At 43.7% G+C, this 27,679-nt stretch overlaps 1 protein-coding gene across 1 annotated transcript in view; it reads left to right on the forward strand.

Annotated features, from left to right (window-relative positions):
* Positions 1 to 12,598: 12,598 nt before the first annotated feature.
* The window catches only part of BEAN1 (brain expressed associated with NEDD4 1), a 56,606-nt gene continuing 41,525 nt past the window's right edge, over positions 12,599 to 27,679 (forward strand). Inside the window, 3 exon segments of the mRNA XM_069027273.1 lie at positions 12,599 to 12,834; positions 13,122 to 13,138; positions 14,882 to 14,956. Coding sequence (XP_068883374.1) covers positions 12,599 to 12,834; positions 13,122 to 13,138; positions 14,882 to 14,956 — 328 coding nt within the window.

Consider the following 27,679-nt stretch of genomic DNA (forward strand, 5'->3'; position numbering starts at 1 on the left):
TGTTCACTTGGCAGTGCCCACTTGTCACCAGACTGAGTAATCACATCTCGAACAGCCTCAGATCTGCCTCTCAGTGCCTGCCTGGATCTGACAAAACTGCTGCCCAAGCCAGGCAGAAGAACTAGTTGGAGGATATGCAAAGCATTAAACCCTTCCTGAAGGGCCATAAAAGAACAGCCAGCCCCCATCTCCTCCTTTACTAGAAGAGCTTTGAGCGAGCTAGAAAAATGAAGTGATTCTCTTCAATCCTGGTAAAACAACTTCCATGATTAATTCCTTCCTATAGGTGATTAGGCATTAACCGTAATCAGAACTGGGATTCTTGGATTTCATCACCACTTCTGGATTTTTTGCACACTAATACAAGTACTTGGCCAGCAGGCAAGGCCATCTGTGGGCAGGGATGTGTGTGATCCCTCTGCTGTCACATCAGTCACCTCTGAGGGAAGTGGAAGCACCACACGGCCTTTCAGGAGAAGGGGGTGTGGCAGAACATTAAATGGTGACCAAACTGACTATGCCAGGCTGGCTGCCTTTGATGTAGACATATTTTGGGAGGAAATTTGTGATTTATAAACACCATGCACTAATAAAATCTGTTTGCAAGAGCACAACCCAGGGCTTGTACCCTCTCTGTGACACAGACTTCCCTTTCCATCTCAGGTACTTCATGCAGGCCAATTTTTGCTTTTTCACATCAAGTGTTCTGGGTAGGACTTCCTCCTGAAAGGTCCTTCCCCTTCCTGTGCCACAGGAGCCACACAGACACACCACAAGGGTTAGTTAACATGCACCAAAGCATCCCAAATAAGGAGCATTCTCTAATGTTTACTCGTTTTACAGATGAAAGTTTTAGTACTACTCATAATTTTAAAGCCATTTCAAGGCACAAGAGAATTTTGCAAAAGATCTACAAAAACTTGTAAGTAAGACACCCTCCCCTGCAGATTTTTACAGCTCTGCATGGCATATACAGCATTATTCCATTGCAATTAACAGAGGACCTGCAGCATAACACAGGAGTGGAACGTGCACCTCACAGGTCACTGTGACCAAGGGTGAGTGGTAACAGAGGAGTGTTAAAACAAGGCAGTCACACACACACCTGAAAGTTAAAATTACTGTCTTAGGTATTTATAATCCATGGCATAGCCATAAAGAGTTTTCTGCATGCAGAAAACACTGGTGAGAAACAAAGCATAAGTGCTATTTTTATGAGATGCTAAACATATGAACAACATACCTCAGGTGGCTCCATATGGGATGGAAAAAGATTTGCATTTAGTCAAGGGATTCAGGTTTCAGTGCCTTTTCACTACTTTGATTCTGCCTCTAAGAATCATGTTTATCTTAGCCATTTGGAGCACTTACATCAGACCTTCAGTGCAGTTGCCCAAATCACCCTTTTTCAAACCACAACAAACAACCAACACTCAGCTGTTTTTCTTGTGTAACTAAGATTATATTTTTTTAAATTTATACCCACCTCTGATGATTTCAACCAGCAGGTTCAGAGGCCGCCTGTGATTTTCCTGCCCTCCTCTGAGCACTGCACAACTACTTAATCCTGCAGGAATAAGTCTCTCAGTGAACTCAGAAATATGAGTTGACCATACTGGTGTTCAGCTGCCCATTCCCCCACACAGGACGGTCTGCAAGGAGTCCACATGGCCATAGGCCTCTGGAATAGATATAAATACATAAATATATAATTCTACACAGCTCTGGTCTGAACAAGGCTCCACCACTAGGAGAGCACAGTTTCACATCACAATCTTTGGACAAATGTTAAATCACAGCACACTGCAAGCACCAAATGAAGATTTGAAAGCTGGGTTATAGGGCCCTGAATATGGTTTTTTTCCCAAAATGCTGGTGGAAGCTGAATCACAGTGATCCTGCTGTATGCAGCTCTGTGGGCAAGCTATTCCAGCCCTTTCAAGAAGGCTTTGCTGCAATGGGAACAGCCCGAGCTGCAGCAGCAGGTTTGCAGCACAGAGAACATCATAACAGCAGATCTTATTCCTTCCAATAAACTCATTTTAAAAGATTTTTTCTGCTGATCCACCTATCACTTGCCCTTACCTCCAGAGAGCACAACTGCCTTTTTTGTGCCATTTTCAGTAAGCTGTGATTTTCAGATTCAGCTTGGAGGAGCTTCATTCAATATCAAATAAAAGTATTTTTTTCACATATTTCATTTATTTGAGGAAACGGAAGGCTTCTTATTGAATGCTGTGCATGTGATTGCACTGCACCCAAGATACTCTTTTCTTGCTAAGTAATAAAAAGCTGCAAACCAAGGAGACTGAGAAAATGAAACTCTCACCAGATATTTCCACAGAAGCAGCCAAAGGAAGGAATAGGACAGAATGAGTGGGGGGCATCCAGAGAAACACTTTTCCCAGCCCTGACATCAGGCAGTGGGAAGCCAAAAGAGAATGAGAGACCTCTCTTCTGAGAAGAAGAGAGTTTGGGCTTGCTCAGCTTCAAGTTTGTTATCCCTTCATCCCACCTTCCCAAACCAGGAACTGTTCCCTCCATGTACTCCCCCACTACATTTCTCCTCCCTTACACCCCCACCTTTTCCAAACAAGAGCCCAAACCTCTCTACCCACCCCAATGAACATCATGAGGTTCCAATCTGAATTGATTAAATCTGCTTTTTTTTTTCTACAATTCTACAGAAAGAGACACTTAGTACTTTTCCAGCTGAAAAATGGCAGCAGAGCCACAGGGAAACCCAGCCCTCTTTGCCACGTCAGATCCCCAAAGTCAGTGACAGCAGCACCTGGTCAGAGCCTCACAGCACAGACTTGACCCACAAAGAGCAGATCTTTTCTGTGTAAACCAGCTTTAATATTCCGATTGACTCATCTTCAAAGGCAAGACATGATCTGAGCCAATTTGTACACAAGCCTTATCATCAATTGTCTGCATTTATCCCCAGCCTCTAATGCCATGTTTCAGTATTAAGACATTTTGTTTAATCCCATCTCTGGCTACAGCTGCTCTAGGATTATGATTTTTCTTACAAGTAATCCTGTTTTTCACTTAAGAGCCTAGTGCTCTGGCAAAAAAAAAAAAAAAAAAAAAAAAAAAGGAGATTATCTGCTCAACTAATTGCTATTTTTTAATAATACATTCTAAAACCTAAGCAATGATTTTGGGGCTATATATATATATATCTAAGGAGTAAGTAAGGTCGTATCACTTGAATTTTTCTTAACTTAGCAAAATACAGCAAAAACACATTATTCATATATTATGTTGTCTTGTGTCTTGATACACCTTTTTTTTCCTTCATTAGCAATTAATTCCACTCAGTGGCAGGAAGATAATTTTCATAAACTGATCACTTCAATAAGGATTTCTTAGTGAATTAATGGGGCTTAGCTGTCTTTATGTAATAAAACTTGAAAAATTGAATGTCAAACATAAAGGTGTACTTTTCCTGTACCTTGTGTAAGCCTCTAAAACCATGTGCAATCCCACATAACAGTGCCTGATTCCCCTGGCTTTCCCTCCCTCTGGTGCCCATTCCAAGTCCTCCTAGGGCTTGCACCATGCAATTCCCAAATCCAAGTTCATGTACAGAGCCCCTTCAGAGTGTGTGGACTGTAAATAGATCTCTTCACAGCAGCACTAATCCCTTTCCATCAATAAATTCCCCTTCTTTACTCCCAACCCCCCACAGGGTTTTGTCTGCATTATTTAAATGCAGCTGGACTTTGGTCTCCAGCAATGGTAAAGTCTACATCCAGCCCCTCATGTGGGGCAACGAAAGGGAAAAGAAAGGAAGAGCATGTACAGAAAGCCCTAAGTGGGTGGGACATGTTTTCATTTTGCTGTCAGTTCACATTGTCAGATACAAAATGATTTTGAAAGCAACAGAAAAGCAGTGTAATAACAGCGTCCGCAGCGTGGCTCCCAAACCCATTGCTGGCAGCCCCACGGGTACTGCACATTGATCATTGCAGCCAAAGCTGCACTTAGCTCCAGACTAAACACCATCAGGAGGCAGGGTGGTAAATAATGCATTTCCCCGGGGCTTTTGACTGAATATGTGATCATTTCATGCATTTCATACCCTGAGAAGCAGCCACCCACGCAGGAAACTGTCAGCCGCACTCTCCCTGCTTCACCTGGTGCTTCACTCAGCCCCAAAGAACGAGCATCCATCAGGGGAACGAGGACCTTGGTGCTCCAGCAGCAGCACAGTTTGAGGTTCCCCCACTGGACTCTGGGCAGTGCTGGCTCCAGTCCTTGTGTTTATTTTCCAGGAGATCCATGAGCAGGAACCATGGTTGCTCTGCTGTGGCACTGCGAGCAACGTTAGCTCAACGGGTACAACATAAACAAGGCCTTCTTCCCTTTTTAAAGCATGCACCAACACTTTTCATACATTTCTGCCTCCTCAGGGACAGCCTCTCTACATATTCACAAGAGTTTCTTTCATTTTGACTTGAATATCAAGCCCCAACACTGAAATTTTATCAGTATTTGCCGAGCCAGGTGCACGTGTGTGTCAGCTGGCACTGGATTTCATGCTGCCAAAAGAACAGTAACTCACCCAAAGGCAGCAGTTAGAGGGGGATATCAGCTGTTCCTGGACAGCTCTCATGGGATTATCTCCCAATTCAATCTCACATTTCAGAGCAGAGCAGAGACATACCCATTTTAAGGTCTGATCATTGGAAACTGGCTGGAAAAATTGGCATTGCACCCTCTGCATTCATGTTATTATTATTTGTTGTATTTATAGGAGAAAAAAGGTATTTTCCTTGCCAGGACAACAAATGCATCTGGAATTTATAAATCCACATGTTCTCTCTCCTTCTTAAAACTTGGGAACTTAAATATTCCCAAATATTTCTGGTGGTAAAACATGCTACAATTGCTTGATAGATATTTATATTACATTTCAAAGTCTGGCAATAGAGATCATGTAGAACCATTTATATTTATATATGCATATATATATATACACACACACACATATATATACACACATATATATATACATGAATAAATCTTTTCAGTTCTAGGATTTAATAGCTATATGGTTTTGACCTTGACCCTTACTCAGTACTAAAAGAAATGTGTTATCAACATTTTGGCCACAGATATTACTTTGAAGATTGACACGCAATGAATTTATTACATATGAAAAGTCTAGCATTGTTTAAATACCTTCTTAAGATGCAAACTGTTGCTGGTGCTATCAGCAATCCAAGTGCCCCAGAATAAGCAAGACTTGACCTTCTCAATATGCTCCAGCACCCGAACAACTGTGTTGGATTTTTTCTTTGGTGTTCCTTTTAAGGCTCTCAAACTCTCTTCCAGTGCCTCACACAGTATCTAGAGGCAGAAGGCAGCACGGGTTGAGTCCTCCTCTGCAGTGATGGGATGAGCAAAGGTGACTTTCAGAAACAGTAAAATGGGCTCTGGGTGTTTTATTGGCAGAAGCAGGGAATGCTATAAATACTGTAAAGTAGTTTTAGATTAGCATGGAAATCAGCTGTTCATACTGTATTTTATTTAGCTTTGTTCCCTCTGCATGCTCATATTCTTAAGGAGATCTTCACCTGCTGGGAAGAGATCCAGGTGAGGCATTGGAATCGAATTCATGCTCCAGCACAAAAACATGAGTAAATGTCATATTCCTGGTGAGTTCTAGGCACATCTACACTGGATAACATCCTTGTTTCTGATGCTGGATGATCCAAAAGAAACAATACAGCCATTGGGACAACAGCTTTTTTCCCCTAAGATGCTTGCTTACATTGTTGTGTAGCAGACCTGAAAAACTAACTGCTGGATCATACAGAAATTTATTTATATATTTATTTATTTATAATTTAGCTAAAAATTTCAAAAATGAAGTAACATTTTAACAAGTCATAACATCAAGGCTCAATTCTGTAGCCTCTTAGGGCAAACTGGAAACTTTAGTATTTAACAGGTGCTCATTTTGGGACACTTTGTAGACCTTGGGAGGGGTTTATTTGTTAGAGCTCTGAAGCAAAGTAGCATCAGAGTTCATGGATGAGAATCTGCACACTATATTCATGTCACACTTTAATCTTTAATGACAGATAATTACTGGTAAGGACTTTTAACAGCCAGAATAAAGGAGCCTCTAAAATATTAACTTATTCCAAATAATAAAGTACAAAGCATACACTGGAATTAAAACAAAATTTTAAAAAACAACAAAGCCAAACCAACAACAACAACAAAAAAATCCCTCCAAAATCAAATTTGGTCACTTTTCAAGCTAATTACCAACCATTTAAAAAAAGAATTTAAATCTAGTTGCCCTTTACTTTCCCCATCCTCTGACACTCAGCACATTTTCAGTTAAGCTTGGACCAAATTTGGGTCAGTAAGAAGGCCATGCTCTTCTGTCCAGTTTGTGCTGTAAAATAATGAAAGCAAGAGTGGCAGAGACATAGCTCCAGTGCCTGTGTTTGTACCATTCAATTGTTTCTATTGGACTTTTGATAGAAGTCAATTGTCCTTTTAAGTACTGAGGAACAAAAAAGTGGCTGTCCTAACTACAGATCACCAACTCAGGCAGCCTGTGGCTTCCTTGCCCTTCAATTCCTTTCTGTTTTCCCAGATACTCCATCATCATTTCCCTCTGCAGACAGCAGCCACTTATGGCTCACTTATACCTCAGAGTGCTCAATTCACAACCGTTCCTTTATAATTTTACCAAAAAATTTGGGAACATCTTGTTCTGTCCCAAGGATACACAAAGGCTGGCTAGAAATTGTTGCAGTCTGAGGGCTGAGTTGGTTTTGGTATCTCTTTTTTAGTTGGTGCCACCCTGTCTGCTCTTCCCACTGCATTAAACCCCTGCCCAGGCTGTCAAGGTTTTACCCCAAACTCCAGTACAACCTTTTTGTGTTGCAAACCCTCAGGGTCTGCTCCTTCTCCTTTGCTTTGCTCTATTCATTTTGTCCCCAAGCCTGCCTTGCATTTCTCTGCAAATGAATTGCATGAGGCACCTGACTGCCCTGGTTTCCCAGCTCTCCACATCATTTATCATGGTGTTCCTCTCTCCTAGCAAGTGAACTCCTCTGCTCTTCAGGTTCTAAATTAATTGCCAGATTGCTTATCCTACTGCACATTTATTTCCACAGGGCAAAACTATTAAACAAGAGAATAGGTTACATCCTTACTTTAACCATGAATAGTTTATAAAAATTAAGGTCTCACTCCAGAAATGGTGCCAGTCTGTCAGGAAACCTGGAGGCTGCTGATATATTTTTTTTCATCAGTTTCATATAAAATCTGGCTGTATTTGAATTGTCCCCTGTGCAAGTTCTTTTCTGTCACTGGTTTCTACATCTCATGGCAACTGTTCTCGGGCAGGAGCCTTCCCAGGGCCTTGTTTTACCCTCCCTTTTGCCAGCCCAACCCATTTAAACCAAGTTGGGCTTGCACAAGGGTTTCATGAGCCCTAAGGTTCCTCCCCAAGCATTTTGATCTCCAGTCTGCATCTCTTCCTTACTACCATGCAAAAGTTCACAGTTCCAGTGAGGAACTTTGCACCTCTGCGTATTTATAAATATTTTACCATCTTCAGAGGCTCTGCAGATTCACAAACACTTCATAAATAAAACCGTAATAAAATGGAGAGATACTGACTTGGGCATTCATTGGTAAAACACAAACAACAATGAATTAGGGAGTTTGTACTTCAAGGTGAACGAAGTATTTCTTGTTAGTACACAGTGGTGTCAGAAAGATAAAATCAATGTTCAATTGATTCACAATTATATTTTGGGTTGCTGCCATGCTGGCTTTTCCTCATTTGTGGTTTGGTTCAGGTGAACAAAGGCATGGCTGGATTTTCATTCGTGCCTGCACTAACAGCGCTGCAGGGCTGCCTTCTCCCCCCTCTATCAAAAGCCTCTTTTAAAAACCTTCCTGAGAGTAAATGACAAATACTTTACTTCAGTGTAAGAAATAAGAACTAAATCATAGAACTTCTAACCTCTACAAGGGTTACACTGACCAGCAATCCTTTAAATAGTCGATGAACTATTCTGCAGCATGGAGCTTCCTTACATTTCCCATTTCTTTGCTCCTTCCATGACATCTGATGCACACACTGAGCTCTGCCAGGGTCGTGGCCCCTACACCAAAAAAACAGATTTTATGCCTGGTCCCCCACATGGCCATGGATACTCCTTGCCTCAGGAATAGATATATCCATGTTTCATGGGACACAGGTGCATCTGACCATCCAAACACAGGATTTCTAGCACCAAGTGCAACACCCATGTCAAAGAATGGACCTACAATATATAAAAGGATTGTAACTATTCTGACATGCAGATTTACTGTTGTTGCTGGTGGAATTGGTGTTACCTAATTCTAAATGCTGTATGTGACATAACTCAGTATTTCTTTCTGTGTATTTCAGTATATTTATAGTTATGTATCTCCAGGGACACATATGTTATTATTTGTTAGTAATCCATTGGCCATCCTTAACTTCAAAAGTGCCATTAGACTTCATAACAAATCCATATAAAGACCCATGGAAATAAACACTGAGACTCTGCAGTCACTGTCAGATGCTCGAAGGTCCTTGAAAGGTCAACACAAAATAAATTACATAATTAGCTATAAATTTAATTAAGGAGTCAGAGAATGAGAGGGAAAAGAACATAGAGATGAAATTTTCCATTCCACATCCTTAAAAATTGGCATCAGGAAGATTGAATGTAGTTAGGGGAAATATTGGATTTTCAATAAGAATCTTGGACCAAATTATTTCTTAGCATATATACAGATATTCAAAAAAAAAGTACAGCAGGCACTGACAGAATAACTCACCATCTTCCTCAAAGGTCTGCAAGCAGGTGAATAAATAAGAAACTAAATCTGGCCCCAGAGCCCAAGAGCACCTTTTGCTCCACAGAATAAGACAGCTGGCAAGGCTAAAAATCAGAGAAATAGCCTCTGACAATTTGGGCATGACATAAAATTCCTGCAGAATCCTTTCCTGACATAGCAGTTATAAAAAGAGAGCCTCTTCATTCCAGGCCTTATTTCTTTACATGGCAGGTAAAAGAACAGGACTTCTGCCTTGGGTCTTCAGGCTGCTGTGAAATATTTGTTACTGATATGCTTCATCTGCATTAATAATTTAGAATTATTTTTCCTCTTGACAGATTTTACGCCTAAAGAACAAAAACACTTGATTTAAACCTCTAGAAAATATTATTCAAAATAAATTTACCTGTACTATAAATGCCAGCTGAACAATGTTATACAGTAAATGTATGTATTTAAAATTCCACCCTTTTCATTAAAATAGTTTTCAGCACAGAGAAAATTCCTTTGTTAGTAATTCTACAGTAAGTCCAAACTCAGAAAACATCTAAAACCTGGCAAAAATCTGTTTGTTTGGGTTTTTTCAGACAATTTGAAAACTTTTCCTTCAATAGATTCTTTTTATTACATTTTAGAACCCAGAGAGCTGTGAAAGCATGAGATGCTTCCTATCAAACTCCAGAGCCTCTTTTCCTGACCTCTTTTGCTCTCAGCAGCAGGCACAGTTTCACTCAGCCTGCTCCACCACACCATGGAGACTCCCAGCAAGGAATTCCCTGAGCCCAAGGCCCGGTGTAATCAGCTTTTCCAGCAGTGGCAGAGCACTGGGAACGCCCAGCACGGGGCAGGATGAGCTGGCCCGAGGTGACGTGAGGGCAGAAAGTTCTGCAGACTCTACAGCAGTGGTGAAATCTCACTGCTCCCAGACTTTCCATGCAGAAAAGACTTTCCTGTTCCCATGACTGATTTTGCTCATCCTTTTTTATCTATGGTATTTTACCTATGGCTAATTGTATAATCCAACTGGCATTAATTTCATTACCACATTTTCCACGAAGCAAAAGAAAGACGTGGTGAGCAGTATCCCCCAAACATCTCGCTATGAATACATAAAAATTCTCAGTCAAAAAGTGATCTCATTATAGCAAGAAAATTTATTTTGCCTTACAAAGATTGGCTACCACACTGCAGCTTTCACTGAGCTCCAAGGATCCCAAAGCAAACCCCAGGAGATGGGAAGCTGAGCCAAGGTCTGTCACTGCACTGACAGCAGCTTTATAACCAAGTCCCTCAACTGGAGAAAATGTAAAATCATCCAAGAACAGAATTATCTGTCTTCAGCATGGATTCCTCACTGGGTTTTTTCTCCTTATCGGTAAATTGGCCAACAGGCACTGTGGACAGCAACTCTGTGCAGCTCCATCCATAAGCAATACCATTCCAAACCTTACCTAAATGTGCTTGGGCTCCCAGTCAGTCACTTTCTATAGACTGGAAAAAAAATGAGAAGGTGGCAGAATTCAGACTGGAACCATTCAGGTTCACACAGGCACTGCCTTGGTCTCCCTTACTCTGTGATGTCCCAAGAAAGACAAACTAACCCAAAGTCAATAGAGAGGAGCAGCAGGAATCCTGAATAGCTTTTATTTTTGTTCCAGCTCTCCCACATACCATCCATAAGCAAACTCCTATGTATTAAATCATCTATTTGTGGCAAGTTTTCTTTAATACAAATCTATTTTACCAGAACAGAAAAGCAGATGCTACAAGAAGAAACAAGTAAGGATGTAAACCACCCACAGTATCACCATGACACAACACATTTGCACTGGCTATGCAAATACAAGTCTGGCCCGAGTCCCACTCCACAGCCAGGTTCCACTCAGCTGCACAGCTGAAGGAGCAAAACGGGAAAGTGTAAAAGCTGAAAAACACACAGGAAAAAGAGTAAAAAGCCACCCCATCTGCAGATGCATGTGATGCAGATTTGGAAATCGGTGGGGTGAGCAAAGCCTACACCGTTCCAGTCCGTTCCAGCTGAGCACGGCGAGTACTGCTGGGTACCCAAAGGCTCCTGTTCACTGTGGGGATGTTTCTGCAGGCTCTGATGGATCGTGTTGTGCACTGTGTTGGCTGACCCAGAAACAAATGTTCTCTGTCTCAGAAGCAGTGGCAACTCCTACTGCAGCAAAAGGACAAGACTCTCACAGAAAGGGCTCTAAAGCCAGTCAGAGAGATTTCCTCAGAACTGCCAAACACTGAGCAATTCCCCTGCATCCAAAGTCAGTTACTAAGGATTTTCCACGATTTGTGAGCTTACTTTACTTTCTGAGCATGGATATTTTAGTCAAACTTAAGACCTCAAGTCTGTCAGGACTAAATACTGATACTGTGAGTACATGTAAGGGGCCATTGGAGGAAGATATCACCAAAATTTGCAGAAGCACTAAATGTTAGGAATTCCTGAACTTGAAAGTGGAGAAAATATTTTGATATCCTTAAGTGCAGCATTAAACACATATATGATTCTTCACAGACAGAATGAGGCCAAGGGGCACATATCCAAAACCCAACAAACAGAAAATCAGACTTTCTGATGCATGTACAGATTCACACCTTCATGCCATAACCAAACAACAAAGAGCCCAAAAAGGAAGCCATGCAGATTCCGTTCATTGAAATTATAATCAAGTAGTCTTTCAAGGAGTCAAATGTTCTGAGGAGTTGAAGAAATTTATTACAAGGTACCTTCTGCAGCAGCATTCTGAGGGATTTTAGGGTACCAAGGTACTATAGTTTTGGCAAACAGATACAGGTATCTCTGAGACATAAAGAAACACACCTGTAAATTCCCATAAACCTTCATTTCAGTTGCCTCAGACTCCCTTAATGCTCGCCTGGATTTAAAAAGAAAAGAAAATGAAATAAAGGTGATCCGTGACAGCAGGAACCTTTTACCAGGGAGTTCACATATCTTACATCACCCCAAACTTCATTACAGCCTTGCATCCATCACTGCTAAACCAAGAAGCTGAACAGCCTAAATAAAGCAAAGCTGTTCTGATTGAGAGAACCTGCTCTCCAGGCTACAAAACCACCCAGGGGCAGGGAAGAAGACTGCCCACACACTCGTGGAGCCCCAGCTCCGTGTCCCTACAAAAAGGATCAGTGGGACCACTCAGCGGGGTCCTGCAGAGCTAATGAGTGCATGGGTGACAGAAACTGCCAGTCGAACTCGGGTCATAGAAAAAAAACCCAAACTGCTTACAGAACATACAGAAAAGGGGCCTCGTTTCATTCATTCTTTACCTAAAAAGCTAATGATGCTTTTCTTAGCGGTAAACAACCAGTTAGGAAAGCTCATATGCTTTGGTACCTGCTGCAGCCCTGTTCCCTCTGTATCCAGCACTAGGGCATTTATCAATCACACTGAGAAACGTCCCCAAGAACCCTGGTAACGAGTAGATCTTACTACTGTAAAGTGGGTTTAGCTCTCACTAGGACTACATGACTACATCCTCCTCCTAGCCCCCATCCAGTCCCACGGAATTATATCCTCCGCACTGCCAGATAATCCCGTCCATCCCCGTGGGTTTACTCCAGGCAGTCCCTCCCTTTGAGCCGAAGTGCTGGGCTGGACTCGGCTTTCCGGAGCCGTTGTCCGCCTACAGCTCCTCATGCAGGCAGCGAATCCCCGCAGCAGCCCCGCCGCTCGCCGCTCCCCGGGGCTGCCGCAGGAGGGATGAGCGGCGGGGTCAGCCCCGGCATGTGCGGCCCCGGGCCCCCCCCGCGCTGCCCCCGGCGCGGCCCTGCCCGCGGGGCGGGGGTCACCCGCCCCCCTGCCCCCAGCCCGGGGCCGCCGGCTCCGGCCCGGCCCCGCTCCGGCCCCGCGCACGGCAGGAGGCGGCGGGGCCCCGCCGGCCCCCGGGGAGCCGCAGCGGGGGCGGATGGAGACAGCGGGCACGGCGGCGGGCTGGGGTAAGGCAGGGCAGGGCAGGGCGGGATGGGGGAAGGCAGGGGCTGAGCCGGGATGGGGAAAGGCAGCGGCTGGGGGAAGGCAGGGGCTGGGACTGAGCCGGGCTGGGGTAAGGCAGGGGCTGAACGGGGCTGGGGACAGGCAGGGGGCTGGGGGAAGGCGGGAGCTGACCCGGGCTGAGGGGAGGCAGGGGCTGCACCGGGCTGAGGGGAGGCAGGGGCTGAGATGGGTTAGGGCAGAGGCGGGGGAAAGGCAGAGGCTGAACCGAGCCGGGAAAAGGCAAGAGCTGAGCCGAGCCGAGCCGGGGTAAGGAAGGGGCTGAACGGAGCCGGGTAAGGCAGGGGCCAAGCTGGGGAAAGGCAGGAGCCGTGCCGGGGTAAAAGGCAGGGGCCGAGCCGTGCCGGGGTAAAGCAGGAGTCGTGCCGGGTGAGACAGGCTCTGAGGGGCCGATCCGAGCCGGGTGAGGCAGGAGCCGTGCCGGGTTAGGCAGGAGCCGTGCCGGGTGAGGCAGGAGCCGTGCCGGGTGAGGCAGGAGCCGTGCCGGGTGAGGCAGGAGCCGTGCCGGGTGAGACAGGAGCCGTGCCGGGTGAGACAGGCTCTGAGGGGCCGATCCGTGCCGGGTGAGGCAGGAGCCGTGCCGGGTGAGGCAGGAGCCGTGCCGGGTGAGACAGGAGCCGTGCCGGGTGAGACAGGCTCTGAGGGGCCGATCCGTGCCGGGTGAGGCAGGAGCCGTGCCGGGTGAGGCAGGAGCCGTGCCGGGTGAGACAGGCTCTGAGGGGCCGATCCGTGCCGGGTGAGGCAGGAGCCGTGCCGGGTGAGACAGGAGCCGTGCCGGGTGAGACAGGCTCTGAGGGGCCGATCCGTGCCGGGTGAGGCAGGAGCCGTGCCGGGTGAGGCAGGAGCCGTGCCGGGTGAGGCTGGCAGGAGCCGTGCCGGGTTAGGCAGGAGCCGTGCCGGGTTAGGCAGGAGCCGTACCGGGTTAGGCAGGAGCCGTGCCGGGTGAGGCAGGAGCCGTGCCGGGTGAGGCAGGAGCCGTGCCGGGTGAGGCTGGCAGGAGCCGTGCCGGGTGAGGCAGGAGCCGTGCCGGGTGAGGCTGGCAGGAGCCGTGCCGGGTTAGGCAGGAGCCGTGCCGGGTGAGGCTGGCAGGAGCCGTGCCGGGTGAGGCAGGAGCCGTGCCGGGTGAGGCAGGCTCTGAGGGGCCGCTCCCAGCCGGGGCAGGCTCTGAGGGGCCGCGGGAGCCGCGCGTGTTCCCGCCCTGCCGCGGGTGCGGGGGTCCCACAGCCCAAAGGACCCTGCCCGAAACTTGGTGTTGGCCGGGCCCCCTCCCGAAAAGGGAGAAGCCCCTTCCCGGCCGCGCCCGCGGTGGGAGCGCAGAGGGCAGGGCAGGGCAGGGCAGCGCCGAGACCCCGAGCAAAGGCTGTGACACAGCGAGCGCCTTTCGGGAATCAGGCTTTAAATCCGTCTGCAGTCGCAAATGAGCCCAACTTTCAAGAAATCTAAAGATTTGGTTATTTAGGACACGTTCTACTCGTGTGCATTGTGTTGCCTGTAAATATAAACCTTTGAAGAGCAAGTTATAAATATTAAAGCCTAAGTGCATAGGGGGAGTACGTGTATCAAATTTTAGACTAAATTTATGCCAACCCAGTTTGGCACACGCACGCCTGATGCATTCAAGCTGCACTCAAACAAATCAGGGAAGTTATTTGGTTTTACAATGGTAGGTGCCTGTTTCAGAGACTGGTGAATGACTTAACAATAATTAGCATATTTATATAACACGTTGGTTATACGTGGGGTTTGGAATTTAAGAGGCATTAATATAATTTCCTGAACAGGAGGGATTCCTGGAAGTATGAAGCAATGGCTTGTTTGGCATTTCCCCCCCCCCCCCACCATACAAGTTACATCTGTGTGTGCACTCAGGGTCTGAGATGTGCAATCCTGCCCAGAGAGCAGATGAACTCAATGTGTCTTCTACTCACATCTGGTACAAAACAAAACCAAACTCCTATTAAGGACCTTTCTCTTCATTTTTCCCTTTTTTAGTTATTTTCTTCCATCTTCCTCTCATCTCTGGAAGCTCCATCAGTATTGGAATAGGCAGCAATTATTCCAATCTCCGTAAGTAATCTCTTTTTCTTTTTTTTTTTAAACTGCATTATTGGCATGCTTTGCAGTCATGTACAGCTGCAGGAATATTATATTTAAAGTTCTCTAGCAGATAAACATCAATCCATTAAAAAGCAAATAGCTTCCTGACTGAGAAAAAACTGAGTTAACAGAAATGTTCTTAACCTTGTCATCTTTAGACAGACAAAACTCAGAGAAATTACAGAATTGTCTGAACTAGAGAGGCATAAAATTTAGTGGCAGGTACAAATACTTCAATATTTTATCTTTACCAAAAAAAATCCTCTTTTTCAGCATTTTCTGCCGCAACAGCAAACTAGCAAACTGACAAATGAAGCACACTGACATCAGTCAAAATTTATATCATTTTGGCATTCACTAGTGAAACAAATGTTGCTAAAAATTACTTCCAGTCATTGAAATAAAACAATTCCTGACATTTGACTTCCTTCTGCTCCCCTTTTTATGACTGGCTTTTGTAATCATTACGTGAAGTTTTTTTGAAAAAGGAATACAGCATTATAGGAGCCAATTATCCTTGTGTCACTGGTCTTATTTTGGCAGAAAACCATGTGCATGCAGGGAAGCAGGGCAGCACGTCCAGTGTCTTGGATGGAAGAATGCATAATGATAAAAATACACACAAACAATTAAACCCACCTAGAGCCCTCTTGGAGCAAGGGCTGCAGCTCAAGAAAAGCTGTGCTGAAATGTATCATCAGACTGTGACTTTGTAACACTGTTCATGCCCATCATGCCTGAGAAATCATACAATTAAATGTGAAGTTTAAAGGAAGGACAGACAAAAAGTTCCCTTAATTTACTTTGGAACATACAAAGAGGAACAACAAAGTCAGACAGCTACAATCATTCACAGACTAGAAATCATACCCCGTTTAATGTTGGCTGTCACAATCTATCGTGACAGCAAACTTGGAGAAATTATTAATAGAGTCAGAACAGCTTCTGTCAGCAGTAGGGATTTGTAGGATCTATCACTATGACAACTTTGGTAACTGGGAGAAGAGTTTGGTTGGTAAAGGTGAAGACAGTGCAAAACCAGGTAAATGCCAAGTGTTGTCTTTCAGATTGCCTGGTAATCCCCTAAACTCCTCCAAAAAAACACATTAAAGTTGGGCTGAAGAGCAACTGCAAAATAAGTAGCCGTTGCCTAATAGATGCCCAACTGGCATCACCCAAATCACAGAAAATACATAACAGCAGCACAAAAATGTTTGCATTGGTATAGCTACATTGGCAGTCTCCTCATTTGTTAGGTGGACTAGGCAAGAAAATCCCTGTGGTGTGCTGGTGTTGCTACAGGTCAATATTGCAAAAAGAATGCTGAGGTTATTTGCCCACAGAAGTGCTGGTTTTGCATCATGCACAAAGTGATGTTTCCCAGCACTTCACTGCCGGACAGCTTTGTACTGCATTGGGTTTGGATTGGCAGAGTTCTGGAGCAGAACAATTGCAGCAAACAGTTCAGAGGAGTCTGAGGGGTGCTCTCATTTCCAAGCAGGTGCCTACAGAATTAAGTGGTTTAGACCTTGGTTTTCCTTCGGCCTTAACTGAGTCCAGTTCAGCCACGCCTGACATTCTGGCCTTCTCCACAAGGGCTCTCAGCTTTAATTCCTGTAATGCCTAGATTCTGAAATGTTCTGCTGACAGGAACAGATAATATTAACACAGTACCAGGTGGGCATTAGCCAGAAACCAAACTGTGGCTCATGGGATGCTTTTACAGCAAGTGTGGAGAGACCAGAGTTATCCCAGGCTGTTTGGAGGTACCCCAGGAAGGAGACTCCACAGTGGACTCTTCAGCTCTACAGAACTCATGTAGGCCAGGTACCAGACCTATTTGCTCTCCAAACACTGAATTTCCTAAGCAAGGACAATGGCTCAGGAGCAGGACTGCAGCTCTGCCCATACAGAGTCAGCTGTGCCTGGAGAATCCTGCTCTAGTCCAGGACAAAGGGGAAAAGTCACACAAACAAAGTCTAGGCAGGAGAATACTCAGGGATGGAGCCAAGTGACTTCAACCACAGAGAGCCAAGGTGGGCTGACAGGGTCAGTGTTTAACAGAACTTCCTAATCAGAAATAGAATTTGTTTCGACTTGGTTGCTGTAGATGTTTCTTTCTGAGAGAAACATTGGATTTTCTTTGCAAAGTATTTCTAGGTTTTAGCTGTGTTTGGATGGTTGGTTGGTTTTCAGAATAAAAAGTCAGATTTATCTCTAGAAAATAATGACAATGAGTATAAAGTATTAATGGGCTGTCATGAACCTCAGTCACTGTTTCGAATGCTTAAATGAAGGGGTCCAAAAACTGTCAGAGAAATAAAAAGGCAGAAAAATGGTTCTGTGCAAGCTACCTTCCCTTTCTGCATGTGCCTGCCTCCTCCACCTCCTTCCCAGCACTTCTGAGATTTATCTCTGAGGAAATTGGTTGTAGACACAAGTAAAAGCAAACAAACCAACTAATTATTCAATCAATTATCCAGATTGCCAATATATATCATGTATTATAAAAAGATAGTTATTTCTAGCTATTTAGTGACTCTAGAGTTATGTATTCAAATACTAAGTATTTGTGATAGTCCCATTCAACTATGTCCTTGCTTTTATATCTAAGAGCACAAGGAATGTCCAGAGATATGTAAAATGTTCATTTGCATACATGAATGACAAAAACCAAAGCTTTAAAATATACAGACAGCATTTTCAAATCCAGCACTAAGATTTCTATCTTAGAACCTTTAGAGAGCCTACAAACTTATTCTAATTAAACTGAATTCTCTCACCAAATCAAGAAGGAACAGAAGCATTCCAACTGTGGCTCTCTGTGCACGAAAACCCACCTAAGACAGGCACAGGGACACACATCCCACAAGAGAAAACTGCAGAAAATCCTCGTCCTGGAATCAGTAGAGCCACCTTGAGGCTGCCCCTCAGCGTTTGGCTCGGGGAGAGCAGAAGAGCACAGCTGGCTGCCAGCTGTGCTGCCACTGACTCCAGCACTGAGAGCTGCACCCCGAGACCCCAGGACAGTGAAAGGTTGAATAAACTTCTACTCATAAACAAGGAAATCTTTCTGTACACAGAAAGAATAAAATGCACTCTCCACTGCTGCAGACTTGGCAGTCTGCAGCTCTTGATGGCAAATCCTGTCTTTTTCCCACTCCAAACTCAGCCAGTTTAGTGCAGTTGTCCAGAGGCACAAACACAATTCCCAGTGACAGGGAGCCCATCAGCAGGAACATAACTGCACATCCTTAGGCATGGGTGGGGCCCAGTGCCTCAGTCCAAACCAGGGAAGAAACTGGGTGATTTGGGGTCTGTGCAAGTACCTTCAGGGGTGCTCCTGGCTGTCCCAGATTTGAGACATGCAGAAAGACAGGAGATTGCTTCCAGCTTTGGTGGGAGCTGGTGCCCTGGAGAGGTACAGGATGCCAGGGAGTTTAAGAGACAGCCTGATAGGTCTGCACCAAGACTTGTGCACAGCACAGCAGGACATAACCTTGCACTTGTAGGATGCCTCAAGAGGTGTCAGTGATCCAAGCATCAACATCCACCAGCCATCTTCAATCTCTTTTCTCTGTCAAGAATGACAGAAGCAAGGTAGGTCTGTGGTGCCAGACAGTGAGGGAGATGCACTGCAGTTGACCTCTCTTCTCTTAAGTGCACAGCAAAATTTAATCCCCAGAAGAATCTGCTCTTTTCTTCCTTCACTCTATTTTTTCCTCCAAGTGTGGATGTTTTCTGAAGGTGCCAAAGAGGTTCCCATCTCCTCTTCCTTAAGGGCATACCCCATATTTCCTCTGAGTTTTCCACAAAGCACTTCATGTTTTACTGACTCCAGCTGAGCAGAAAGGAAGGATATTCAAATACCTCCAGAACCATACCTTGGAATCCTTTGTTCCTCTCCCCTACTGAGTAATATCCATCAATTTATTTTATGATGGCTTGAAATCATCTGTTACATCAAGAATAATCTCTTCACCTTTTAATTTGTTAGGCTGGAATCTGCACTGGGAAGGGATCCATTTCTCTCCCAGCCTGACAGTTTCTCATCCTCATGTGTGAGGATGTAAGCCAACAACTCCAAGCCATTCATTTCCATTGTACCTACTGACTTAATGCTTTAATTTCAAGCAGCTTCTCCCAACTCACACTTCCCCACTTCAAATAATAGATTAGGAAATAAGAGATGCATAGTTCCTATGCACCTGCATTGCAAACACAGAGAGTCTAGTCCAAACCTGCTCCCTAGCAAATAAATAAAATGATGCTTTAGTTTTTGGAGGGCACCTCGTCAAGCTGCTACAAGCAGCCTATCAAGAAACCTCTCAGAGGAGAGTAGGGAGAGGTTTGGTTTCGATCCTGTTTGAGCTGTGTGTTCAAGCACCTGAAAACCCAGCACATGCCCAGGTACCTTTCTGCAGAGCATCTCTCCAGGAGAGGTGGACTCCTCTGTAAAGCTTCCTTAGTGTCTCTGTCCTCAGATGCTTTGAAAACTTGGCCTCCAGCTCAGAGCTGGCAGAAGCAATTCAGCTGGCTTTGACAGCATTTATGCAAACAGGGATTTTAGCTCCAAGACTTAAAACACTTATTACTGGAACTTCCTGAAATACCTCTGACTGTTTTTTTAAAAATGACATTATATGACATTGGGAAGCCTACAGTCCTCAAGAACCTGTGTGAAGATAATTCACTAAATGATCCCATGATCCCTGTCTACTCTTAATGCAAACAGTGCTGTTATAACACTTTGTTTCTGTGGGTTCTTTAATTCTAAGTTTCTTATCTTTTAATTGCTGTTTTTAGTTGCAAGTACGTTAATCCCTATGTTTCCATCTTTAAAATGAGGATTTGTCTTTCATCAATTGTTTTTTCCTTCATTGGCAAGCAATCTTTTTTAGTTTTATGGTTTAAGAAAAGCAGCTCTCTAAGCATCTGATCTTTACAGGTTTTCAGCATCCTAGCTTTATTTTGAATTAGCTGCAAAATTGCTACAAGATTACTTCTACTTAAAAGCCCCAAGTAAAACTGAAGCTTAATCACTCTAGGTTCTACACAAAATAACTGGCCTTGTCCTTTCAGATTACAAGTATCTAGAAAACACAAAAGCTGGGAAGAGGAAAAAAAAGGCTGGCAGAAAAGTTAATTGCTTCAAATTACACAGGAACTTAAGGAGAAAGCCTGGCTCTCCAGGCTCCTGGGTTGGTGTCTGTCCATTACCTGGCACTGACTCTTGCTACAAGACAGAAATACTCTGAATTCAGTTTCCACTTCCTGAGGATCTGTAATGTTTTTTATGGTTGGATGACAAATACAGGTGGGTCTCCCTTCCACTGGGGAAGGGATTTCTGCAGCAAGGCCTCGGGATTTAAAGTGATGATCGTTACAAAAGAGATCCCAGATCCTCTTGGGGAGAGAGTAATTGTGAGCTGTTTAGACCCATTTGGAAGACCAGTTCTTACTAGGACCCCCTCATATTGAATTTTGCTTCTAATCCACACTTTGACATCTCTCATTAGCAGAAATCAGTATTTTGGTTATTTGCAACCTAAACTACCGAGGTACAGACTGGCTGTTTTCACTCTCCAAATACACTCAGCACACAAGTCTTTGGCCCAAACAATTGGCAACAAGTACCAGGCTTTATTAAAGAAGCTGGTCACAGAAAACCCAACACAGAAGACCAGAGTTTCTAGAAATTTGTAGACCAGGTTTCCTTGTTGTCATATCAATGTATTGCCCTGAAACTTGCTCCAAGTGTGGTGGTTACACAGGGTACCACAGGATCCTCACTCCCTGCTGAGCAGAGAAAAGGTAAAGCCCTGCTGCCTTGACCAGATAATAAAACTCTGAAAGGTAAATTAACTGGGGGTTATTTTAACTGGGGGTTATTTTATTTTATTTTATTTTATTTTATTTTATTTTATTTTATTTTATCTTATCTTATCTTATCTTATCTTATCTTATCTTATCTTATGACAAGTTGCTGGCTTATTGCAGCAGCCATTTTGACAAGTAGCCCAACAGTATCTAGTCACTGGATATTGTAATACCAACTCTGCCTCAGAGACACATCCAGAGAGGAATGTGAATCCAAAGTGATTTCTGGTTTGGCCTGGAACTTGGTGCTAAGGGAGGAACACACACTCTGCAAAGAGGAGCAAAAAGGAGTAGTTATTTGGGGTGATTTTTGTGCATCATTTGAAGAGTACATCAAACTGCACTAATAATCACTCTCTTCACAGTAAACACATTTGTGGAATCAGATGTTCCTTTAGAAAGAATGTGGGACATTCAATAGTAGACTGAAAATAGTTCCAATGCATCCTGCTGGGTGCTCTGGCTGTACAGCACATCTCTGAGCAGCAGTCCCAACCAGAAATGCCAAGATGTTTAGGGAGAGCACAAAATCAGAATATGACCAATACTTTTTAATGACACAGACAATTTTAGAAAATACTTTCCTTTTAGAACAGCACAATCCTAAATGGAAACATGAGTGGAAACAGTACTTTTGCCACTTGATCCTATTGATCAATCTGAAAGATATCTAAAAACCTGATAGATATCTAAAATGGAAAAAAAATCCCTAAATTCAGGGCTTTATTTCTGTGTTTCTGATTTAAAAAAGAAAAAAGTTTCTACTGAACGAAGCAAGCTACAAATTGAAAATTTTCCTGAAGTTGGAGACATAAGATCACTTCCTCAGGAGAGCTGCAGCATCCTGTAGAGGTAAAAACAAGAAGTTTTTCCGAGATTTTCAAATTATGATTCCCAAATACAGCCAAGGGCAACATGGTAAAATGCAGGGATAAAGGTGGTATCAAGGTACTGTAGTAGTATAGAAATGACATCCTGTGTCTGTCCCCTGGTTTAAGTTACTGCACATTCTTTAGTTGCCATCAATGCAAAAGTGCTGAGGAACTGGTGGGCACAAGAAGTCACCACAGAGATAAGAATCTGTCTTCCTTACATTGTGTTTGGCACAGGTTTCTGTGTCATGCTCATCTAGATCATAGAAGCAGAGCATTAAACATCAGCCCAACCTGTGCCATGAGTGGTTCATTCATTATCACTCAGTGGCTGAGGTGAGAACTGGGTACCCTTCTCAACAGAGACACAATTCAGGGGTCATGTGGCTAAAAACATTGGTATTACTGACACAGGACAATTAGCTGGAAACTATTACCTTTTATTACTGTATTTTAATGATGCAGATCAGTTTTCAACTTGTGGGTCAGTTTTTTCCTCACATTTATATAATACTGCCCCTAACCTAAATTTGACATGGCCATTTTGATGTTCCTAAGTTACCAGTTTCCACTTGCTAAATTCATCAAATGCGTGCTGATTTAGAATCCAAATCCCGCCAGGCCTCAGCACCCCATTGCATGGCCCTTGTGGTTGGGAACAGGTGGGTTTAGAACCAGAAGAGGGTTCTCTGAGAGAGGCTTTCTTAGCTCCCTGTCATCCTAGTAAAAATGGGTTTCAAATCAATTTTAATTTTAAAGCATGCTCTGAAGACAAAATATCTTGGCAACAGGTACTGGGACAGAAGGATCACCTTGGGAAGTAATACATTTTTCCACAAGTGAAACCATCAGTCTCAAAAGAATTTTCATTGCAAAGAACTGAAAGCACATTATTTGCTCAGTCAGTTTGTGATGCCTCTGTCCCTGCCTGGTGGCTGTGCCTCACTTTCGTCCTCAAAAGAACATTGACATATTTTTAGTCTTCATAGTTTTGGTGATTATTTTACAGCTCCCTTTGAGAACAGATGGAAGATATGTATCATCTGGATTCACAAAACACATGCTTGCTACAGCTGGGAAAGGTTTGCACACCCATTTTTTTAACCATCATTGTACCCCACTGCTTCTCAGTCCAAAGGAAATTGGATCTGCCCATGTACTGTTTTATAGCTTACAATCTTAATGGTTCTCCCTGAGGATAACTAAACATCACTGTGGGTTTCTGATGTTCTCATAAAGGCCAGGTCCGAAAGTGACTTCCCCAGTCCACAACTGGCAGAACACAAAGCACGGCATTACCTCATGTGACATGAGGTGTTTGGATTTAAGTGACCTTCAAAGTAGAGCCAGAGAAGTGGTGAAAGATAAAACAGGAATTTTATGTTAAAGGAACTGTAGAAAACTTTCATATGTCCAAAAAGTGGTGACATCATAGGCAGTGGTAGAGGAGAATTGTGTTGAACTGGTAAAAACAGGAGCAGTAAACAAGAAAGATACAACAGGGTGTAAACTGGAGCAAGTTCAGAGAGGTTTAAAATAATTAGGGCCACTTTGAAGTAGAGTAGGAATTAAACAGATTTACGGAAGATATGAGATATTACCACGATCAATTACTCCAATAAATTTCCTAATAATTACTTTTTTCCCTTTGCATCATCTTCCTTTTTGACATTTGCAATGACTGCACAACCAGTCCAACATCAACAAAAGTTCCCATTTACACAAGGACTACTCTTGACACCACAGAGTATTATTGCTTAGCTTCTGCTTCTATTATTTTTTTAACTCTAAAAAAAACCCTAAAACTAACAAAGCAACAAACAAACAAACAAAAAACACCCTCAAAAAAACCCACAAACAAACAAAACAACCCACACCCAGACAGGAACTCCCACAGCTTTAATTGCTGGGAATTCCATGCCATTTTACCTCCAGTTGTCTGGGATCCCTGCCAGAAATGCAGAGGCCATTTGGGAGGTGCACCACGATTTTCTGAATGTACACAGTGGTCTTGGTAGGTGGCAGAGCTGCCAGGTCCAAGTGCCCGAGCTGAGATTTGCTGTGGCAGTGTGTTGTCAATGCTGGTGATGTTTATAAACTGGGGACACTGCCATCTTCCCCTGGAGCAGCTGTGCAGAAGGAGAAATCAGGAGCAATTACCCAAGCTGCAGGATTTTGCAGCTGTGAAGGGTGACAAAAGGTTCCAAAAGAAAAATGCTGGAGAGCTAACAAACATCATGTAGCAGCAGTGCCTGTGCTCTGCTGGGTGCCAACCTGCACCTCTGGGCCTGCATGATCCAGAGCTCGTGCTCTTCAAGTTGGGCCTGAACTTCTGGTTTGCCTCTGTTTGGAATGTTTTAGATTGCTCACATAAAGTGGCCTGGATACAACCTGAATTCATAATACTCTACTGAAAATTAAAGCTGATTTCCAAACAATCTTTCTGCACAAAGTTCTTCCTTGCCATACTTAAAAATATTTAATTTGGTCATTAATGAACTATTTTTTGTCTGTTTTACTTCTCTTTCTCCTTAGTGGAAGACTCTACATGTCAGTGCACACTCAGATGCACTTGTCAGACAATCATTTGCTTTTATGTACCATCCAAACAAGATCACTCAATAGCACTTCTGTTGAAATGGGGAAAAATTATAATGTATTCTTTGAATAATGTAGGAGGTTTTTACCCCTCTTCTCCTGGAAAATTTTCTGACTTTCTGATCTCCATAATTTGGTTTGTTCCTTATAGTATGTTAATAGATTTGTATCCTGAGAAACTGGAATATATTTACATGACAAGTTCACCTTTCAGTGATTTGCTCAGTGGTTTAGATGGTCTAGTAGGACACTGAAACTCCATGGGATATTTTGTATTCTGAAGTTAAAGTGTAAAAAACAACAAAAAATACCCCATATATTTCCTTTCACTAAGCTTCCCCAAGTCCTTTTTTAATTTTGTGTCATGCAGCTGCTGTTTGAATGTTTATGGACGTGAAAAGCCAAACTGCTGCTGCTGTGGGCAAATCCTCAGAGCTTTTGGCCTGGGAAGGGGTGGCCCTGCTCAGATATGAGAAGGGACACCAGTCCCACCCACACTCCCATTTCTCATGCAAATTTATTTTGTACAGGTGAATATTAGCATGACCTGAAACTGCTTTTCTGGCTGTTACCATCTCTCCTTTGAGAGGAGGAAATGTCTGGTCATTCCTGTCTGTGTGCATAAAGATAAAAGGAACCAGAGTGCACTATCAAAGGACAAAATAAAACTACTTTTTTCCCCCCTCTAGGCAGAGAGGAGTGATTCAGTTTTCCACTCAGCCCCCCAAACTCAACAGTAGTCCTGGGATGTGTCTTCCATCATTTAACTGAGGGGCCAGTAAAACATTTGGCCTCAGGCAGAGCTGCAGACCCTACTGGATAGGATTTCATGTCTCTGTAAACCAACCTTGAGTTTATGTCTCCATAAATTCACCCAAGGCTTCATTAAGAGTGTTGAAAAAATCCCTCCCTACTCTGCCAGACTCAGTTCCTACCCTTAACTGTCCAACTGGAAAGGGACCATGACAGAGTTGTACTTACAGCTAAGGTGGTCTTAATCCAGTCCTTCAGATTTATGCAAGATAACAGATCTCTTTTTCTTCCCATTTAACCATTTTGTGTGTTAAACTGGGGCAAAGATGGATTGTTTGGGTTTGGATGTTCGAGCACGTAAGGCAGCCAGAAGGCTCAGAGACATGGCAGCCTTGTGATTTCTCTGGTGTGCTTCCCCTAGACCTCATCTGGCTCAAACCCAATTTCAATGACCAGAACAACAGGACATGAAGTATTTGTTTCGGTCTGAGACCCTTTTCAGGTCTGACAAAGAAGAGACAGTGCATTCATCCAGCTGGGGCTTTCAAAAGCAGCAAGATTGACTTTCAAGAGATGCGTGGCTTTGTTGCTCAGGAAGGAATTGCTTGTTACACAATCATCTATTGTTTCTCCTCCTTTCAGATGAACTGAGCATTCTGCTGAGTAAAAAAGAACCATATTGTGGTGACAGACTCTGCCTTTTACACTGGCTGTGCTGTCACTAGAAGGGGGACTGTGGCAGAGTCCACGTCTTTCAAACTCTGCTCAAATGAGTTACCCTTCACTTTCCTGAACCATGCCACTACAACCTGTGAATGTGAGTCCATTTGCTCACCAACTCAGTGTCTGTAGCAATATGCTGTTCTGAACAATAGGTTTGATCTGGGTTTGCTCTTGCAAGGACATGGGTATTCAGAGGCTTATTTATTCATATGTCTAAATCATTCATACTGGATGCTGAGTTCAAGGACAATGTGTGGTTCAGGCAGCAGAGGTAATGGAAGATGTGGTCAAGCTCAGAGTGCATTAAGCTAATGTATTATGAAAGCTACTGCTCTGAAATGCCAGCTGAGGAGAGAGAAGGAAGAAAAAAGCCTAAGAAAGGCAGTTGCCATTGCCAGAAACAATTAGGCACTAGAAGCCCTGCAGAGCAGTGGCTGCTGGCTGGGCCTCTGCATCTGGAAGTGGAATGTGAATAATCAAACTGTCCCACAGCTGACTCAAGTAATGCTTGGCCAGGGGAGAGGGAAGAATTACTGTCAGGTCAGAGCTATCCAGTGTATTTAAAGGAGTCATGGGATATTTTTTATACAGAGTGCAGATAGTTTTAGGCATTTGTTTTAAAACCAGATTTGTTGCAAAGGAGTTGGAGGTGTTGGAAGATCTCTGATGAACACAAGGGTGCTGCAGTCTCAGCAGCTGCTGTTTACAAGCAAACTTGGAGATGTAACCACCTCAGCTTCTTCAGTTCCTGCTTTGTGCTTGTTATATTTACACGTTAATGTCAAGCTACAGTTTTAACACCGAAACCTTCCTTTTAGCATACCCACTTTTTAACACTAGCAACATCTAAGAGGACAAACTACTTTTAGACCTCTATTCTACACACTACAAATAGCACTGATCACATGCTGTCACTAATTAGAAGAAGTACTTGGAGCCTTGTGGATTTTAGTTACCATGACATTTTACACAGAAGAACATGGCCTCAGTTTTGCAGAAGGACCAGAAGTTACAATATCAGAGTGGACTGTAAAGACACTTCAGGTGAAAGTGAAAATGAGATTCAGGAGTCAGTCTAGTGCACCCCATCCTCGAATGGGCATGAGATACATGGAGGTAAAACGCAGAGTTAAAACCCTCTGGACATGCAGATTGTGGACAGCAGGCCCTCACCACCATCCCAGCTTGGCCCCATCCACTCCCACTATTCCCAGAGCAGTTCCAGCCCCCCATAACACTCTGACAGCAGCATCCAGGTCAGATCCATGGAGCACAAAAGACTATGACTTTGTACTGGGAATTCCCAAGGTTTACAGTTAATGTGTATGTGAGGAACATAAGACCTGAATTTAGGCAAGATCTCAGGTTCTTACACTCTCCATTGGTAACCTAATCAGCAGAGATTACACCTAGACATAGGGTTGTCATTTTTCCTCTGAGAGAACATATTGGGTGTGGCTGTGGAAGGTTTAATGGGAACGCACCAGTTTGGATGATCTTGCATTTTGCCAAGATCCCATGATAACCTTTAATCAATCTACACTGCCCATAGAATCTGTTCTTTTCTGCCCTTCTATAAAGGTGTGCATAAAGTAGTGACTGGCAACAATCTCCTTAATATATGTAAATATATTTTTTTCTAAATGCTAAGCTGTCAATTCAGTGCTAATAAAAACCTGCAGCAATGACAGCTGACAAAATAAGAGTCAAGTACTCACAGGTTTGCTCTGAACACGTTACAGTCGTTAAGAGCTCCAAACCAACAGAGCAATTTACAGGAGGGCACAGAACTCAGAAACTGCTTACAGGAAAATTCATTATTTGTCAGTGGAAGGACTGATGATCTTCAGTCTTCACAGACTGACTC

The sequence above is a fragment of the Aphelocoma coerulescens genome, chromosome 11, assembly GCF_041296385.1.
Source record: "Aphelocoma coerulescens isolate FSJ_1873_10779 chromosome 11, UR_Acoe_1.0, whole genome shotgun sequence".
NCBI classification, from domain to species: domain Eukaryota; kingdom Metazoa; phylum Chordata; class Aves; order Passeriformes; family Corvidae; genus Aphelocoma; species Aphelocoma coerulescens.